The 14,099-nt window shown below is 40.6% G+C and overlaps 1 protein-coding gene across 2 annotated transcripts in view; it reads right to left on the bottom strand.

Annotated features, from left to right (window-relative positions):
• The window catches only part of WNK2 (WNK lysine deficient protein kinase 2), an 89,177-nt gene that overhangs the window by 39,446 nt on the left and 35,632 nt on the right, over positions 1 to 14,099 (bottom strand). For both annotated transcript variants that reach the window (XM_068201434.1, XM_068201435.1), the window contains exons 2-6: positions 13,918 to 14,090; positions 12,720 to 12,940; positions 10,540 to 10,697; positions 3,430 to 3,518; positions 2,410 to 2,629 (exon numbers count right to left, since the gene is read on the bottom strand). In XM_068201434.1, the coding sequence (XP_068057535.1) occupies positions 2,410 to 2,629; positions 3,430 to 3,518; positions 10,540 to 10,697; positions 12,720 to 12,940; positions 13,918 to 14,090 (861 nt within the window). The remainder of the gene's footprint in view (positions 1 to 2,409; positions 2,630 to 3,429; positions 3,519 to 10,539; positions 10,698 to 12,719; positions 12,941 to 13,917; positions 14,091 to 14,099) is intronic.

Here is a 14,099-nt window from a genome sequence, read left to right as displayed (position 1 = left end):
CCTGAGCATATGGCTGGGCACGCACAAAAGCACATACACCATACTGGAACCTCTTCCCAACAAAGAAAACATCCGATCGAAACAACACGGATTTATATAAATTTATGTCTGACAAGAACAGGAACTCAAGAGCTTGATGGAGTGGAGTTCTTTCTTAGTAAAACGTCTATTCCAAATGAATTAAAAAAACCCAGGATGTAATGTCTAAGATCTGAATATATACTGGCTCTAATTATCCACCACTGAACATCCCTTGAGGAGAGCAAGTTTAATGGCAGATGGGCTCAGATGGGTTACCCTCTTTTTTTTTTTCCTTTTTAGCATTAAAAGAACAGACATAACATTAAAAAGAATCTCTGAACCATGTACCTGGAATGAAACAAACTGCCCCTAAATCTGAATTTATTGTCTTAACCTGTCCAGCACACAGAGTTAGACAAATTGCTCTGCTTAGTAACACAGCAAATCATGAAGGACAAGATGTTAACAGAATTATGTTTCAAATTAACTTCTCTTAAATAGTGAAGTCAGTAAGTATTGATTGACTTTTATAAAGAAAAAGCAGACTGTTCCCATTTGATGGAAAAAGGAACAAGGCTTCTCAGAACTCAACTGCTCAACAGATAAAATGGAAATTCATCTTTGTGTTGTTTGCATAATCTCCTGCAGTGCAGGGTATGAATTTTCATTTAATAATGACCTACCAGAGTTCTGTCTGCTCTCTCTATATTCTTAACATGCATATTCAACAGATTTGAAAGGACTTACATCTAGAGGCCTTCCTGCTTTGCTCTTACCCAAACATAAGACATTTTCCCAGCTTAGACTTTCACTGCTAAAATTAATGGGTGTAAAGCATCTTAAAACACAGCTTCAAGAGCTAATTTCACTTTCCAAACCCACTACAATGTTTCCAGTTCCCTTTGCCCATATCCTTTGAACAGGTGGAATTGCCTGACTACCGAAAACTCATCATCAATGATAAATAATTCCCTGTACTCAGAAGATCTCCTGCATTCTTCTCTTCCACAGCACACAAAGCAACAAACAGATGAAAGCACGTGGCTTTGGAGTTCCAGAATTTATAAGGACTAGAAAAAGACATTTAGGAATAAACGTCCCACTTTTCTGCCCCTGCCAACAGCCTCTGGTTTGAAAGCATTTAATGGGCAGTCTCTTAGGTATGCATTAATATAGAATACAGACTTTTAAATTATTTGGGAATGGGTACAGTGTCACTGTAGTTTGGGCATGATCCTTTTAAATATATTTTTGATGAGAATTATTTCCTCTTCAAAATAAAACATCACCAACTATGGACCAAGCAACTTAGAGAAATCTGAAATTCCAAATATTTCTACCAATATTTAAATGTAAAATATAACAGTAAGTAATGGCACCAGAGCAATTTTTAAACTAAATGAGTTCTGTAATAATATATTGCTGGAAAAACACTGGACCTACTGCAACTAACGACAAGAAGACAAAGGAGCCTGAATTCCTCCCACTGAACTTGGAGGAGATGGTGATGAGTTCCAGCAGAGCAAGGCAGCATTACCTAAATGAGTGCCTCCTGAGCAGGACACAAGTGGTGATGATATCATTAAATGGGATCCCTCGGGATTTAGAGTCTAATAGGAACGTTTCCACAAGCACAGGAATGTTTCTGCAAGCACAGGAATGTTCAAACCCTTGGCTCAGTGCTTACTGACCCCAAGCCTCTGTGACATTAGAACACCAAAACAACTGCAGCAAAGACACCATCAAAATAGGAGTTCAAGGACTATGTGGTGAAAACAGAACACAGATGCTCTAATCCCACAATTATAAAAGTACAGAAATTCAGCAAGTGAAACTTATCTGTTAAAAAATCCAAAGCTTACTCCTAACTCAGTGAATCCAATTTCCTGTCAAAGTTTGGGGGCAGAGAAGCTGAACACAGACCTTTCTCATCTACATTCCTTCTAAGGAACACTAACAGAAAAGATAGGGCAAAATGTTTTGGATAATTCAATGCAGAATATTTTGTGATTGAACTTCTGAACTCTTCTAATGTATTTCTAGCTGCTATCTGGAACTAAACAGATTCCAAATAAATTTAAAGACATTCAACAGCCTATAGAATCTGGCAGAAGAGCATGCAAAATATAAAAGTAGACCAGACCTCTACGGTCCCTAAGCTATGTAAACTGTAATTTCAGGCATCTGTTTTTAAACAGTATGTTTCAGTTAGTTGTTCCCCGTTCACCCCTTTCTTATAGTATTCATTCCAAAATCAATGCAAAGTGCCTAAACTGGACACCTGGAGTGGTTCAAGTGAAGTTACTTTACCCAGTTCGTTCCTGCTGTCCTTTGAAATGTATGCACTACTTTCTATATATACACATTTTCATAAGAAGTGTATTTTACCATTTCTTGTGCAACATCATCAGGAGTTTCCTTTTCCAGATCAAAAGTAAACTCAATGGCTCCATTATCTTTGGGTTTTCCTTTCAGTTTCTTAGGATCTTCTACCCAGAGTCTTAAGGCAATAGAGGATTTCCTACCATGGTCTTCCTCTGCAAGTTCCACTCTTACCCCAGTATCTTCAGCAAAAAAGGCATGGCTTAATAAATCTTTAATTTCATATCTGCAAAGGATACAAAGAAGAATCAACCACTGCAAGTCAACAATTTTAGAAAGGTTTGTAAAAAGAAACTGCTGTTAAAGGTGGAAACATTTAGACTGTTTGGTGTTCACCCATAATGAATTTGTGTTCTTTTTAAAAAGATGTGGGATTTTGAAAAGGAAGTGAAAATGAACAAGTGACATTTCCCATTTCTCAAAGCTTTAGTAATATTCATAGACCTCAAGAACTCAGAGAAATACAGATTATAACTTTGTTCAACTTTTCTTAAGTATCTGAGCTTAAAGAGTACCAGAGAAGAGATTCTCTGTAGGCAGTCGGCTGCAGTCCTAAAAACCGTATTTGTGGAAGTCAGGAAATACTCATCACGAGACAAACTAGCAGAGACCAGTAAAACATTAATTTTTAAAACCAAAGCTGGAAACTAGGCATAACATGTCTCCATGTCTAGAGGGCAATGAAATCTGCTACCACAGCTTGTGATGAATCCACCACACCAAGTTTTATCACCCTCCCTGCCCCCTACAAAACCTTCCCAGTGACATTTTTTGGACTGCTGAACCAGAAACTGCAAGAATACCCTAGCTCAGCTCCACATGATGCTGAGCGCCTGAAAGACACAACAGCACTGCTTATCCTGACATTGAATGTCAGGAAAGCAGGAAATAATTTAGATTTGCACTTCCATGCTGCATTTTCTAATGCACAGGGGAGACCCGCAGACCAGAGCAGAAATCCACAGACAGTTCTGAAATCCCTGCATACACATTATTTAATATAAAATTTGATCCCTTGAAACAAACCTTTCTTCTTTGTTTTTGCAGATGCACTCCCCAATTATCTCCTTAATTTCAGGATCAGTAACTTTCTCAAAGCTTGCTGGCTTTATACCCTAAAAGCATAAAAAAAAGCAATTTAATGTGAAAAAGAATTACATAATACCTCTTAATTAAGCATATTTTCTCTGCATTTTAAAGGTAACTCAGGCCAGGAAGTTACTAATACTTTAAAGTTGTTAGTCTTAATGCAAAACTGAGTTGAGGATTTAGGGGCACCAATCCTCATGGATCCTCATTTAGAAATGGTATTTCTAAATACCATTGCACTTCAGAATTAATACAGTAGTTTACACGAGTTCAGCCATACACAGGGAAAGTATCCCTTTTTCTTTAGGTACCTTTGCAAATTTTACCTTTATATCTCCTGGACTCTGAAGTAAATATTCAAGAAACAGCTAACTTTAAATTTCAAAAATAACCATTTTCTGAAATTATTCCTTTTATGCTTTTGCCTCAACTCCCAAAGCACTAAATTAATAAAGACAGATAATCATAGTTTTCTTCAGATAGCTAGTACTGAAAATGAGTGAAAAATACCTTGGAATAGTCCATATGCCTGTTTCCTACAAACCTCTTGCTTGTCCATGACCCAAACACTCTCCAACACATTCCCCTCTACATAAAAAATTAAAGATCAACCCCAAAACAAAGCAGGGAAGCAGGAGAACACAACATCTCTGTATTGCTCCTGAATTTCCCAGGATATTATTAGAAACCCCTTGGGAATATGTGATAGAGCAGGTGCGACCTATAAATCTAGTTAAATTTCTGTCTAATGTTAGCATTTTTGCTGGGAACAGATTTGGAACAGCAACCTAGGAGCATGGCCTTTCAAGGGGAAAAACCAACCACCCACTGCAGAAGAAAACCCTGGGAAGCAGAATCAGTGTCCCCACATCCATGTATATATTCAGCTACAGGTGGCAAGTGGCAGTGCAAGAAGTTCTTCTGTTTATTTTTGATGTCCAGCATCACAGAATTAATTGATTCCCTTTTAAAAACACATTATTACCTCTACCTACTAAACCAAGATGTATATGGATGAAAATATGACAAAATTTATTTGAGAAGAGATGATGCAGCTGGACCTTATCACTTAAGGACCCAAGTACTTCCAGTGAAGTCAATGAGCAGAACAAAAAGGAAACACAATTTCTTTTATCTAAAAAAGCAGAATGTGGTTAAGCACATAACCGAATGGGAATTGGACATTTAGCTCCATACAAATCCTTTTAAAGTTTCACTCTGAAATAACAGTAAATAATGGCTCATGCAGTCACAGACAAGGAGCTCTGCAGAGTGGACTTCTGGCTCACCCAATGGATTAAAAGAAGAAAACAAGTATTTTCAAAGAGGGTCTGCAAGTAATACACTGAATTACGTCTTGAATAAATTTTATGGATGAATTTCAATGAGGGCTGGAGCCTCTCTCAGAATTTCCAAATATTTCAGCATCAGATTATGCTTTTATCCTTTTATGAACATTCTGTTGCTATTCAAGCCTCAGATTCTACTTCAAACTTTATTCATTAATTTTAGATCAACAACCCCCTATTTGTCTTGAAATTTTAGTGTGAAATATGTAAATGGTAGATTTTGAAAAAACAGTAATAAATATATAGAACAGTCACTCAAAGACTCAGCTCCTTGGCTTTGCTTCAGCAGAAAGCTGCGGAGATCCAAAGAAACCCATTTTTGTGAGAACGAAACAAAATAATCTATACATGTGGCTGGCTGGCTGTGACTCACTAAAAAGAATTATTTGCTTAAGCAAACCTAAATCTTACTGATGAGACAAGGGTTCAAATTTTGTATATTAGAAAAATGTGTCAAAAGGCACTGGAGTTCCCAGGCTGCAAAGCCCAGGCTGGCTCCAATGTGCCAAGGCGAGCTCTTAGGAGAGCTCTGATACCTGAATTAGAAATGAAAGAAAACAAAGCACCATCAAAATGTAGTTTCAGCAGGACTCCTGTGTACCATAATTCACCTTTAAGCTACAGAGAGTCTAGTGTGTTCTCCATCAGGAAGAAGGATAAATCTATACACTTCAATTCACTGCTGTTTGCTATGAGAAAACTGATTTCCATATTAGAGTGACACTTGCCAGGAAGAAAGCATAGTAAGATCTAATAAAGGCTTTAACCTGAAGAGAGGCAGGTTTAGATTAGATATAAGAAAGAAATTCCTCCCTGCGATGGTGGGGAGGGCCTGGCACAGCAAGCCCAGAGCATCAGATCCTCGATGACTGGTTCCCAATATTGCCCTTACAAATTGCTTCCACAAATTAAAAACAGCGACTCTTCCACCAACACTTTATTTTCTCCATCTTTGAATGGAACACTGACTCCTCTCCAAATATCCATTGTGTTAATCTGCTGAACAGCTAAGCTATGATTAAATGACTAAAACAAACGAGGACAAAGCACGTGGAGTGAAGTACTGAACAGGGCTGTTTTTGCAAAGTGTTTTCTCCCTGTCCCTGTGCTATAGGATGCTTTTCTTCCTTACTCTTCATTAAACTCTCCAAGGCCAGCTCATTGGCCTCCCTTGCAGCACAGTGCCCCTGACAATGAAGGGGGACTCTATTTGCCATCAAAGGACTCATCTCATTCATGTAAACAAGGTCTTCCCTGAGCATTCCCAAGGAAACACGGCACCAAAATTCAAAGTGTATTAGCTAAGAGATTATCCATGACCGTTTGAAAGCTGTACAACCTCTTATAAATTAAAATAAATTCACTGCCACCAAATGTGAAATGCAGGGCTCACTGGGTGACATAAGGGGCATAATGAAAATACAGATTCCTTAAATGTTAAAATAGATATACAAATATATAAACCAACAGCAAAATGAGAGATCAAACTGAGAGCTTCTCTGTCTCAAACAGGATGATATATTCTGACTCCCTCACCGCCACTTATTGCCATTCCCTTCTTTCTGAAGCAGTTAAGATTTGTGATCCATTGCCCTCCAGTACAAGGCAGCTGAGTCTACAGCCAGACACATACAGAAAAAGTTGCATCCTTCATGCTGAGGGAAAAAATGTGCTGCTTATTCTGCAGGGTCTAAAAACAGCCGCTTGCCATTTTCCATCAGAGAGCACACTTTGGAAGAGGAGCACGTGATGCTCTGAAGGGACACAGAGAACGCCACAAAAGTCACTGGCATGTCTGACCCACATCAGTCAGTTTTCTAGAGGCTTTCCTGGTCCCTAGAAGTGCCCATCCACCCCAGAGACAGCCTGCTCTGGGCTACCACTCCACCTTCCACCTGAAGGTAACTCTGGGCTCATGTCATTCCTAAAAAAGGAAAAAACCCTCTACCAAAAAAGGTGAAGCCATGTTTCCAACTGAAACTGCACCCTGGCACACACTCTCTGAAGTCACTGAAATGAAGGTAAAGCTCTCAATTTTACCAGGATTTTGTTCCATGACATCACTGTGTACAATTATAAACTCATCTGTTTCCCTCCAGAATGGTGCTCCATCTTAATGCGAAGCTAAGAGGATTACCTGCAGATCTAAGAAGATCTCAGAAAGCCACAAGAAGTCCACGCAATGACACTGACAGCATTATTTGCCTGCTGTCATTGTGCCACAGCATTAATTCTGTCTGTGTGCACTATGGCATGCAGCCTGCGAATGCTGAGAAAACCTTCAATAGCTGATGAGAACAGACAATAGGAAAGCTTTACATGCAAACCAGAACACTGTCACAGGGTGGGTTGCTCTGAAGCACAGGTTTGTACCACTAAACCCAAGGAGATGGCCAGGAACTCTCTGGAGATGCAGCTGTTCTGCTGTGCATTCTGAAGCACATACCTAAGAAAACACTAGGCTGGAGCAGCCTGGGAAGGTCACGGATTCCAATGTTTCATCACTATTGTCTACATCAAAATCACTTGGCAGAATGATTAAACACAAAAAAAATCTGAATAAGAAAAACCATCAAGTTATGCATGAAAAATGAGATTATGGCATCAGAACGAAGGGCACTGCAAATATGCTGACCAGGAAATCACTTCAAAGTGAGCTGTGGTAAACGTGGCTTGGCCCCACTGCATGGGAAAGATGTGTTTTCTATTTACGGTACATATCCATTTTTGAATTGTTTACACTCTATCATTCAGGCTGAAAGAGCAGAGAGGTGACAAGTTGGAACAAGCACGTCTCATCTGACAGAGAAATGAGCCACTCTGCACATTCCCAAACATGATCACCTCCTTATCCTGGACAACTGCAAACATACAGGCATACACAGAAAAACAGGAATCCAAAAATTAAAGCAGCAATTAAGCCATAAGAATACAGTCAGGCAGAATAAAAGATCACTGAAATAAATTAAGTATAATAATCTTACACTACAGACATGCAGAATGTGACATATGCTGAAATAATGTCTCAGAAAGGTAATGCTTACATTTTCTACACCAATAAGGACGACCAACATGTGGTACTTGGACAGCTGGGACTTGAGATGTATCTCATGTCCTAGTACCAGGCAAGGGCATGGTAGAGTGTTAGGACACAGATTAGAAACTACTGAAAAAGATATTATAGTGGCAAAACGCAAATCATACCCTGCCTATGCTGGGCAGCAGAGGGAATATCACTTCAGTGGGACCCAACAGAAGGTAGGCGGTCTAAATATTTTGTTGGTTGTCACTCCTTAATGCAAACTCTAGCCAGCAATTCCAATCCCTAAGGATGCTAGGAACACTTCTGGTGGTTGCCACTGCAATGCTGAGCCCAAGGCAGGAAAAGAAAACTATTTTATTTTATACTTTTTAAATAAAGGCATCAGACAGCTAGACACAGCAAACACATTTCACAATGCACTGACTCTCAATTTTAAACACTAGAAATAGTATTTATATTTCTGGTGCAAAAAAGCCCCAGCTTCAATAAAGAAGCAAATGTCCCACCGAGAAGCTGCAGCATTCAGAGGCACTGCATGCTCTCCATCCAAGAAGGTCAGAGCCACCTTCTGCTCTAGTGAGAGCCCCAAAACTAACCTAATACTGGAAGAAAACAGTCTAAGTCAGCCTCTTGTGTTCAGCCTACACTCCATTTTTGACTGTATTTCAGTCTATAAGCCCCAAGGCTCACACAAGCTGCTGCATCACCAAACCTAACTCTTCATTCAAGTGATCTTAGAGTCACTTTGTCTTTTTGCAGTCACTGCCCCAGCTTAGGGCAGACTCCACTGCATGGTGCTAGCTCAGGACCCCACATCCCAAATTCCTCCACCACCTCCTCAGACCCCACAGGCCACTCACATCGCTTGGAGCAGGGTCCCTTCTGTCAGCAGCTCCCCTTCAGATGCAGCTCCACTAGAGAAGCTGTTGAGCCCACCAGAAGGTCCCTCCTGGGATAAAGGATCTCCCCCAGGACGAGGCTCCTCCTGCACCCTCACCCCAGAGGTCCACCCCCTGCTCCTCCTTCCTGCCTGACAGTTGTGTAGCTCATGGCATTTGACAGGGCTTTCTCCACTCCACAGGGAGCTGGTTAACCCTTTCCTTGGAAAAACAGTAATGCCAATTTTGGCATCTAAGGAATCTTGGTGCCTTTGCTTCCACTGCTACTACCCTAAATTCAGATGAAAACTGCACACCCTCCATGCTGGTACCTGATGCTTTTGTCTTCAGCTTTCCCTGCCAGACAGTTCTGCTTCAAAAATACCCCCTACAAGGACCTTTCAACAGCTTCTCCGCCATTGCTTTTTCTGTATGATAAACATCATCTCCCACCTCTCCGAAGCTGCCAGTATAAAGCCAGTTTTACAAAACTATAATAATTTACCATCTAATCCTGAGCTGTGTAAATGTTACTGCCATAGAAAACGAGTTGGCTCAGGTTTCCATCAGTGTTTAAAATAATGGCTACTTAAGTCTAAACATTGAAATATAACATCGAATTAGGAATCCTCTGATTAATCATTATTCTTTGCCATCTTGGATACTGCTTTGATAAATGAGGCTTAGGAGCCTTGCAAAGTCTTAATAACCAATACTCCAGATGGCTATAAGGTGTGCATACAGTTTCTCTGGGTACATGGAGCAATGAAGAGCTCAATGTTCTCTGTGGTTCCAGGTGCACACATACCTTCCCAGTAACACCAGCTCCCACGGTGATAGTGAGTACCTGACCAGTCTCACATGCAGGACATGAGGCTATAGAGCCTGAAATTAGAAGAGCCTCTTGTAGCCACTCTGTAAAGCTCTAGAGTCCAAGAACGTGTCTCCTACGCTGCCCACACTGTGGCATTTAGGCCACATCTGAAGTACCATACCAAAACAGAGCCAACATCCCTTGTGCCAAAGCTAATAAACACTGTGATAAAGAACCATGGAATAATAACATGGAGTAACCATGTGGCTCTAGGATCACAGAATCACAGAATGGTTTGTGTTGGAAGGCACCTTAAAAACCATCTCATTCCAACCTCCCTGTAATGGGCATGGACACCTTCCATTAGACCATGTAGCTCCAAGCCCTGCCCAACCTAGCCTTGAATAACAGAGATAAAGGTAAGGAACTCCCCTGAGCCATCAAACCCATTCCATGTCTCTGAGAAGCTGCAGCATGGTTTGCAGCCAGTGCATGGTGCAGAGCATGGTCAGCAGCCAGCAGACCCACGGCTGCATACATTCACCTCCCTGCAATGCCATGGGAGCCGCTACATCCACAGCATGAAGACAACTGCACTGCTGAGCAGCTTCTGAGGCCTTTTGTGGGCTTTCAAATTATTTCTAAGTGGCTCTGGATTGAAAGCAAAACTCTAAGAAAAATTAAACTACTAAGCATCAGCCCATTGGACTGTATTTGTGGCCAATGGAGATAAAAGCAGTGACAAAGATAACTGAAAATATTTCACGTAGCTGCATCAAAACACACTCCAAGTCTAGAATTGTAAGCTTACACATAAGACTGAAACAGGTTTGTGCAACCCAGAGCTCAGATACCTCAACTTCTAGAACGCGGTATACACTCAGCAGTATTGACACCTCATCAAAATATGCTTTTGAACCTTCCAATGACAAGATCCAATACCAATTAAGGACGCATACTCACACAGGTTACTTTTCGGTAGATTTGAGCAGCATTCTGGCATTCTGAGTAAGGGTATTCTGAGGTAGCCATTTCCAGCATACACATTCCAAACGCGTAGACATCCACAGATTCATCATAGTGTTCCTCATACATTTCCGGGGCCATGAATTCTGGTGTTCCTACACAGACATACAAAGATAATGTTGATTTTTTACAGGAGTCCAAATGGCTTTAACCACAAGCTTTTTCACCCGTGAGAAGTGTGCCCAATACAACAGTGTATAGGTGCATGCAAGATGATTCCAAAAGAGCTCAAGCATCCTCCAGGGAGTACTTCCATGCCCATGGCTTGCTGACAATAATCCAAAGCAAGGCAGAGGGGAAAACAGGACAGAGGGGAGGGGGGGAAGGAAAAGAAATAAAAATTTCAAAAATGAACAAGAAAATGAGCTGTGGTTCATTTCCTGCCCCTACTGAAGTGAGAGAATGGTTTATCTCTGGCTGAAAAGAAGGATTTGTACAGGGTCGGGGAGGTGAAAAGGGAAGAAGAAATGAGAACCTTCACTCTTGTTTTTATTTGCATTTGCATTTTTTTTTGTTTCCTCCATGGCAGACAAGATGATCTTTATGACCCCTTCCAATCCAAACCATTCTAGGATTTTCTGACTTGTCCTAAACTCTTTTAAACATATAGGAGAACCCTCAAAATTAGGGTCTGTTTTCGCACACATTTCTGAAGCAGACTCGACTTAACTCATGAACAAGCATTTCTGTAAAATTAATTTCGCAAAATTCAAGATTCATCTCTTCCCTTGTTTATGTTCCACCTCAAAGACACTCATTCCTCCAGCCTTAGCAAATCAGCCAAACCTGTGTCATGGAGGCTCAGTCCCTCTCTGGATGTTTGTTACAGCTGTCACCAAGGCAGAGGCTGCTGCTCATAAAGAGTTAACAGCTGCCACAGGAAATTATTTTGGAGCTGCTGCCTTGCTTTAGAAGGAGCACGACTCAGCAGCACAAGTGAATCTCATGAATTACAGAGCATTTAAAACAAATCTGAAAAAGAGATAGCAATAGTCCAAGAAGCATATTGAATACTTGGCACCATTCCAAAACAGGACAAAAATGACATTTTCTCGCATTCCTTGGAGTGGAAAGGAATACCTACAAGCATCCTTCAACACAACAGCCCAGCTAAACGTGAAGCTGTTCAGCACCCACTCAGCTGCTCTTGGCAGGAGCTGGTTTGCCCTGGCTGGGCTCCTGCAGAGACACCGCAGTGTGCTGATTTCATCCCTTCCAGCCAACGTGAAATGCAGCTACTGATATACCTTTAGAGCTACTCCCTCTGCAGAGGGGGCAGCATTACTCATCACCAGTGTTTCCAAGCCTCCTTAATTCTCTCCTTGGAGCAGTACTACTCATGAAAATTATAAACTCAGTTTTATTGCCAAAATGAATGCAGACACTTTGCCAGCATCCTGCAGCCCTCACAGTATCAAATTCCTTTCAGACATGAGTGCATTATGATGGTGTTCTGTTCATAACTGATTTTACAAAAACCTGTGTAAGTATTACTAATATTCTTACCAATGTTGGTATTACTGATGCTACTCCTTGTATTGGTACTACTGATACTATTCCCAGTATTGGCAATACTGATATTATTCCCAATATTAGTACTTTTGGAATGATTCCCAGTATTGGTATTACTTATATTATTCCCGCTATTGTTATTATTGATATTATTCCAATATGTCCCATGAACAATTGTTACCCTGCAAAAAAATTATTTGAAGAAATACTGATCCTCAAGAGAGAAAAACACCACCAGTTACTAGAAGTTAAAAATGAGAGAAACTTAACAAATATAGACAAACACGAGTTCATTAAAATCAATTAAATTAAGCAGACCCACAGCAGCCAAGCACATATCTGAATTTTTTATTATTTTGACTTCACTGGTACTGAGCTCCCTAAGCATTAAGGATGATACAAGAAGGAGGAGAAGAGGAAGTTATGATACCATTATTTTCTGATTCCTGTTTTTATAGGGGTATAGAGGCAACAGTCCCAAACCCACTTTAACTTCCACTACCAATCTGCAATTTAAAAACCACTAATGCAAAATGGGAAAGGAAAATGTTAAATAGACAGCCACGATACTGACCGAGGGAAGCCAAGGAGAACAAGAGCATTACCTATGACACTTTTGGCAAATGAAGCTCTTTTGAGTGTTGCCAGACCCAAGTCTCCTATTTTCACAGATCCAGTTGGTCCAGTAATAAAAATATTATCACATTTCAAGTCTCTGTGAATTATTGGTGGAGTTCTTGTGTGTAAGAAAAGAAGACCCTTCAGGATTTGCCGACACCAACTCCGCAGGACTTTAGGTTTCATCACTTTAAACCTCTTCAGATACCTGGAGCACAACATACACACAAGCGGGTATAAAGGAAGTGAAAACATTTTGTTAGAGATTTAAGGGGCTTTAACAGGATAGCTTAACTTTTCTGAAACTCCACTATGGATAAAAGCCCCTTATTAGATGCCACAAGAGCAACACAGAAATATCCCAAAATTGAATGAAATAGATCTTTTAAAAGGAGGAATTAGAGCATTCAGTTTTAGGGAGGATGATAATAAGCATTTTTGGTGCAAATACAACCAAATATTTTGAAGTCTTATAGTCAGCGATTAATTTAATGCAGAGAAGAGCTGTAGAATATGCTCATATATTTTGAATCAGAAGAACACCAAAGTTTAGTTTTAACCACAAGACTTAGACCTTTGTACCACGCACCTACATTTCCTTCTATTTACCTGAAGCGCTGGTTGCAAGGGGACGTTTGGGGAAGACGTTGGGCCTGCTAATGCACTGGCAGAGCAGCACACTGGTTGAGTACTGCTCCCATTGGGGCTGAAAATCTGTTCCAGAATTCATGCCAACTGCTTTATATCAGCCTTAACAAGACTGTCAGTACCAGAAGCTATTAATATTGTTTAGGAGATAACCTAGAGCACCTTCAGCTTCTGAGAGATTCTACCATTCAAGTGCTATTCCATTTGAATTCCCTAACAAAAGGTGCAAATACAAGCCCAAAAGCAAGCACAGAACACACCCTGACAAATCCAAACGTCACAGGTGGAAGATAAAACACGCCAGAGAACAGCTTCGAGTTGCATAACCGAAACAGGGAAGCAGGCAGAAAGAGATGAAGGCCAAATTCTGCCTGTCAAACCACTGCGGTTCAAATGCAGGGACAAATGACAGACACCAGAGAACAGCTCCATTTTTTGCTTTTATCTGAAGATGGCTTTTTTCAGCATACAAAAGTAGGATTTTGCTATAAATGTCTGCTGCTATTCTTAGCCCTTTGCCAGGAGCGCAGTACTTACGTCTTCAGCGTTCCAGAGGTCATCAGCTCAGTAACCAGCACGATGCATCTTTTGCCTTTTGCACACGATTCCCAGAAGTCATAAAACCTCACAATGTTTGGGTGCTGTAGACCTTTCAACATTTCTGCTTCCTCTTTAAATCTCTGCCTCTCTACTTTTGTGAGTTTTCTGTCCTATAAGCC

Source organism: Anomalospiza imberbis, chromosome 11 (genome assembly GCF_031753505.1).
Source record: "Anomalospiza imberbis isolate Cuckoo-Finch-1a 21T00152 chromosome 11, ASM3175350v1, whole genome shotgun sequence".
NCBI classification, from domain to species: Eukaryota; Metazoa; Chordata; class Aves; order Passeriformes; family Viduidae; genus Anomalospiza; species Anomalospiza imberbis.
This window is presented reverse-complemented; position numbering and strand designations above follow the sequence as displayed.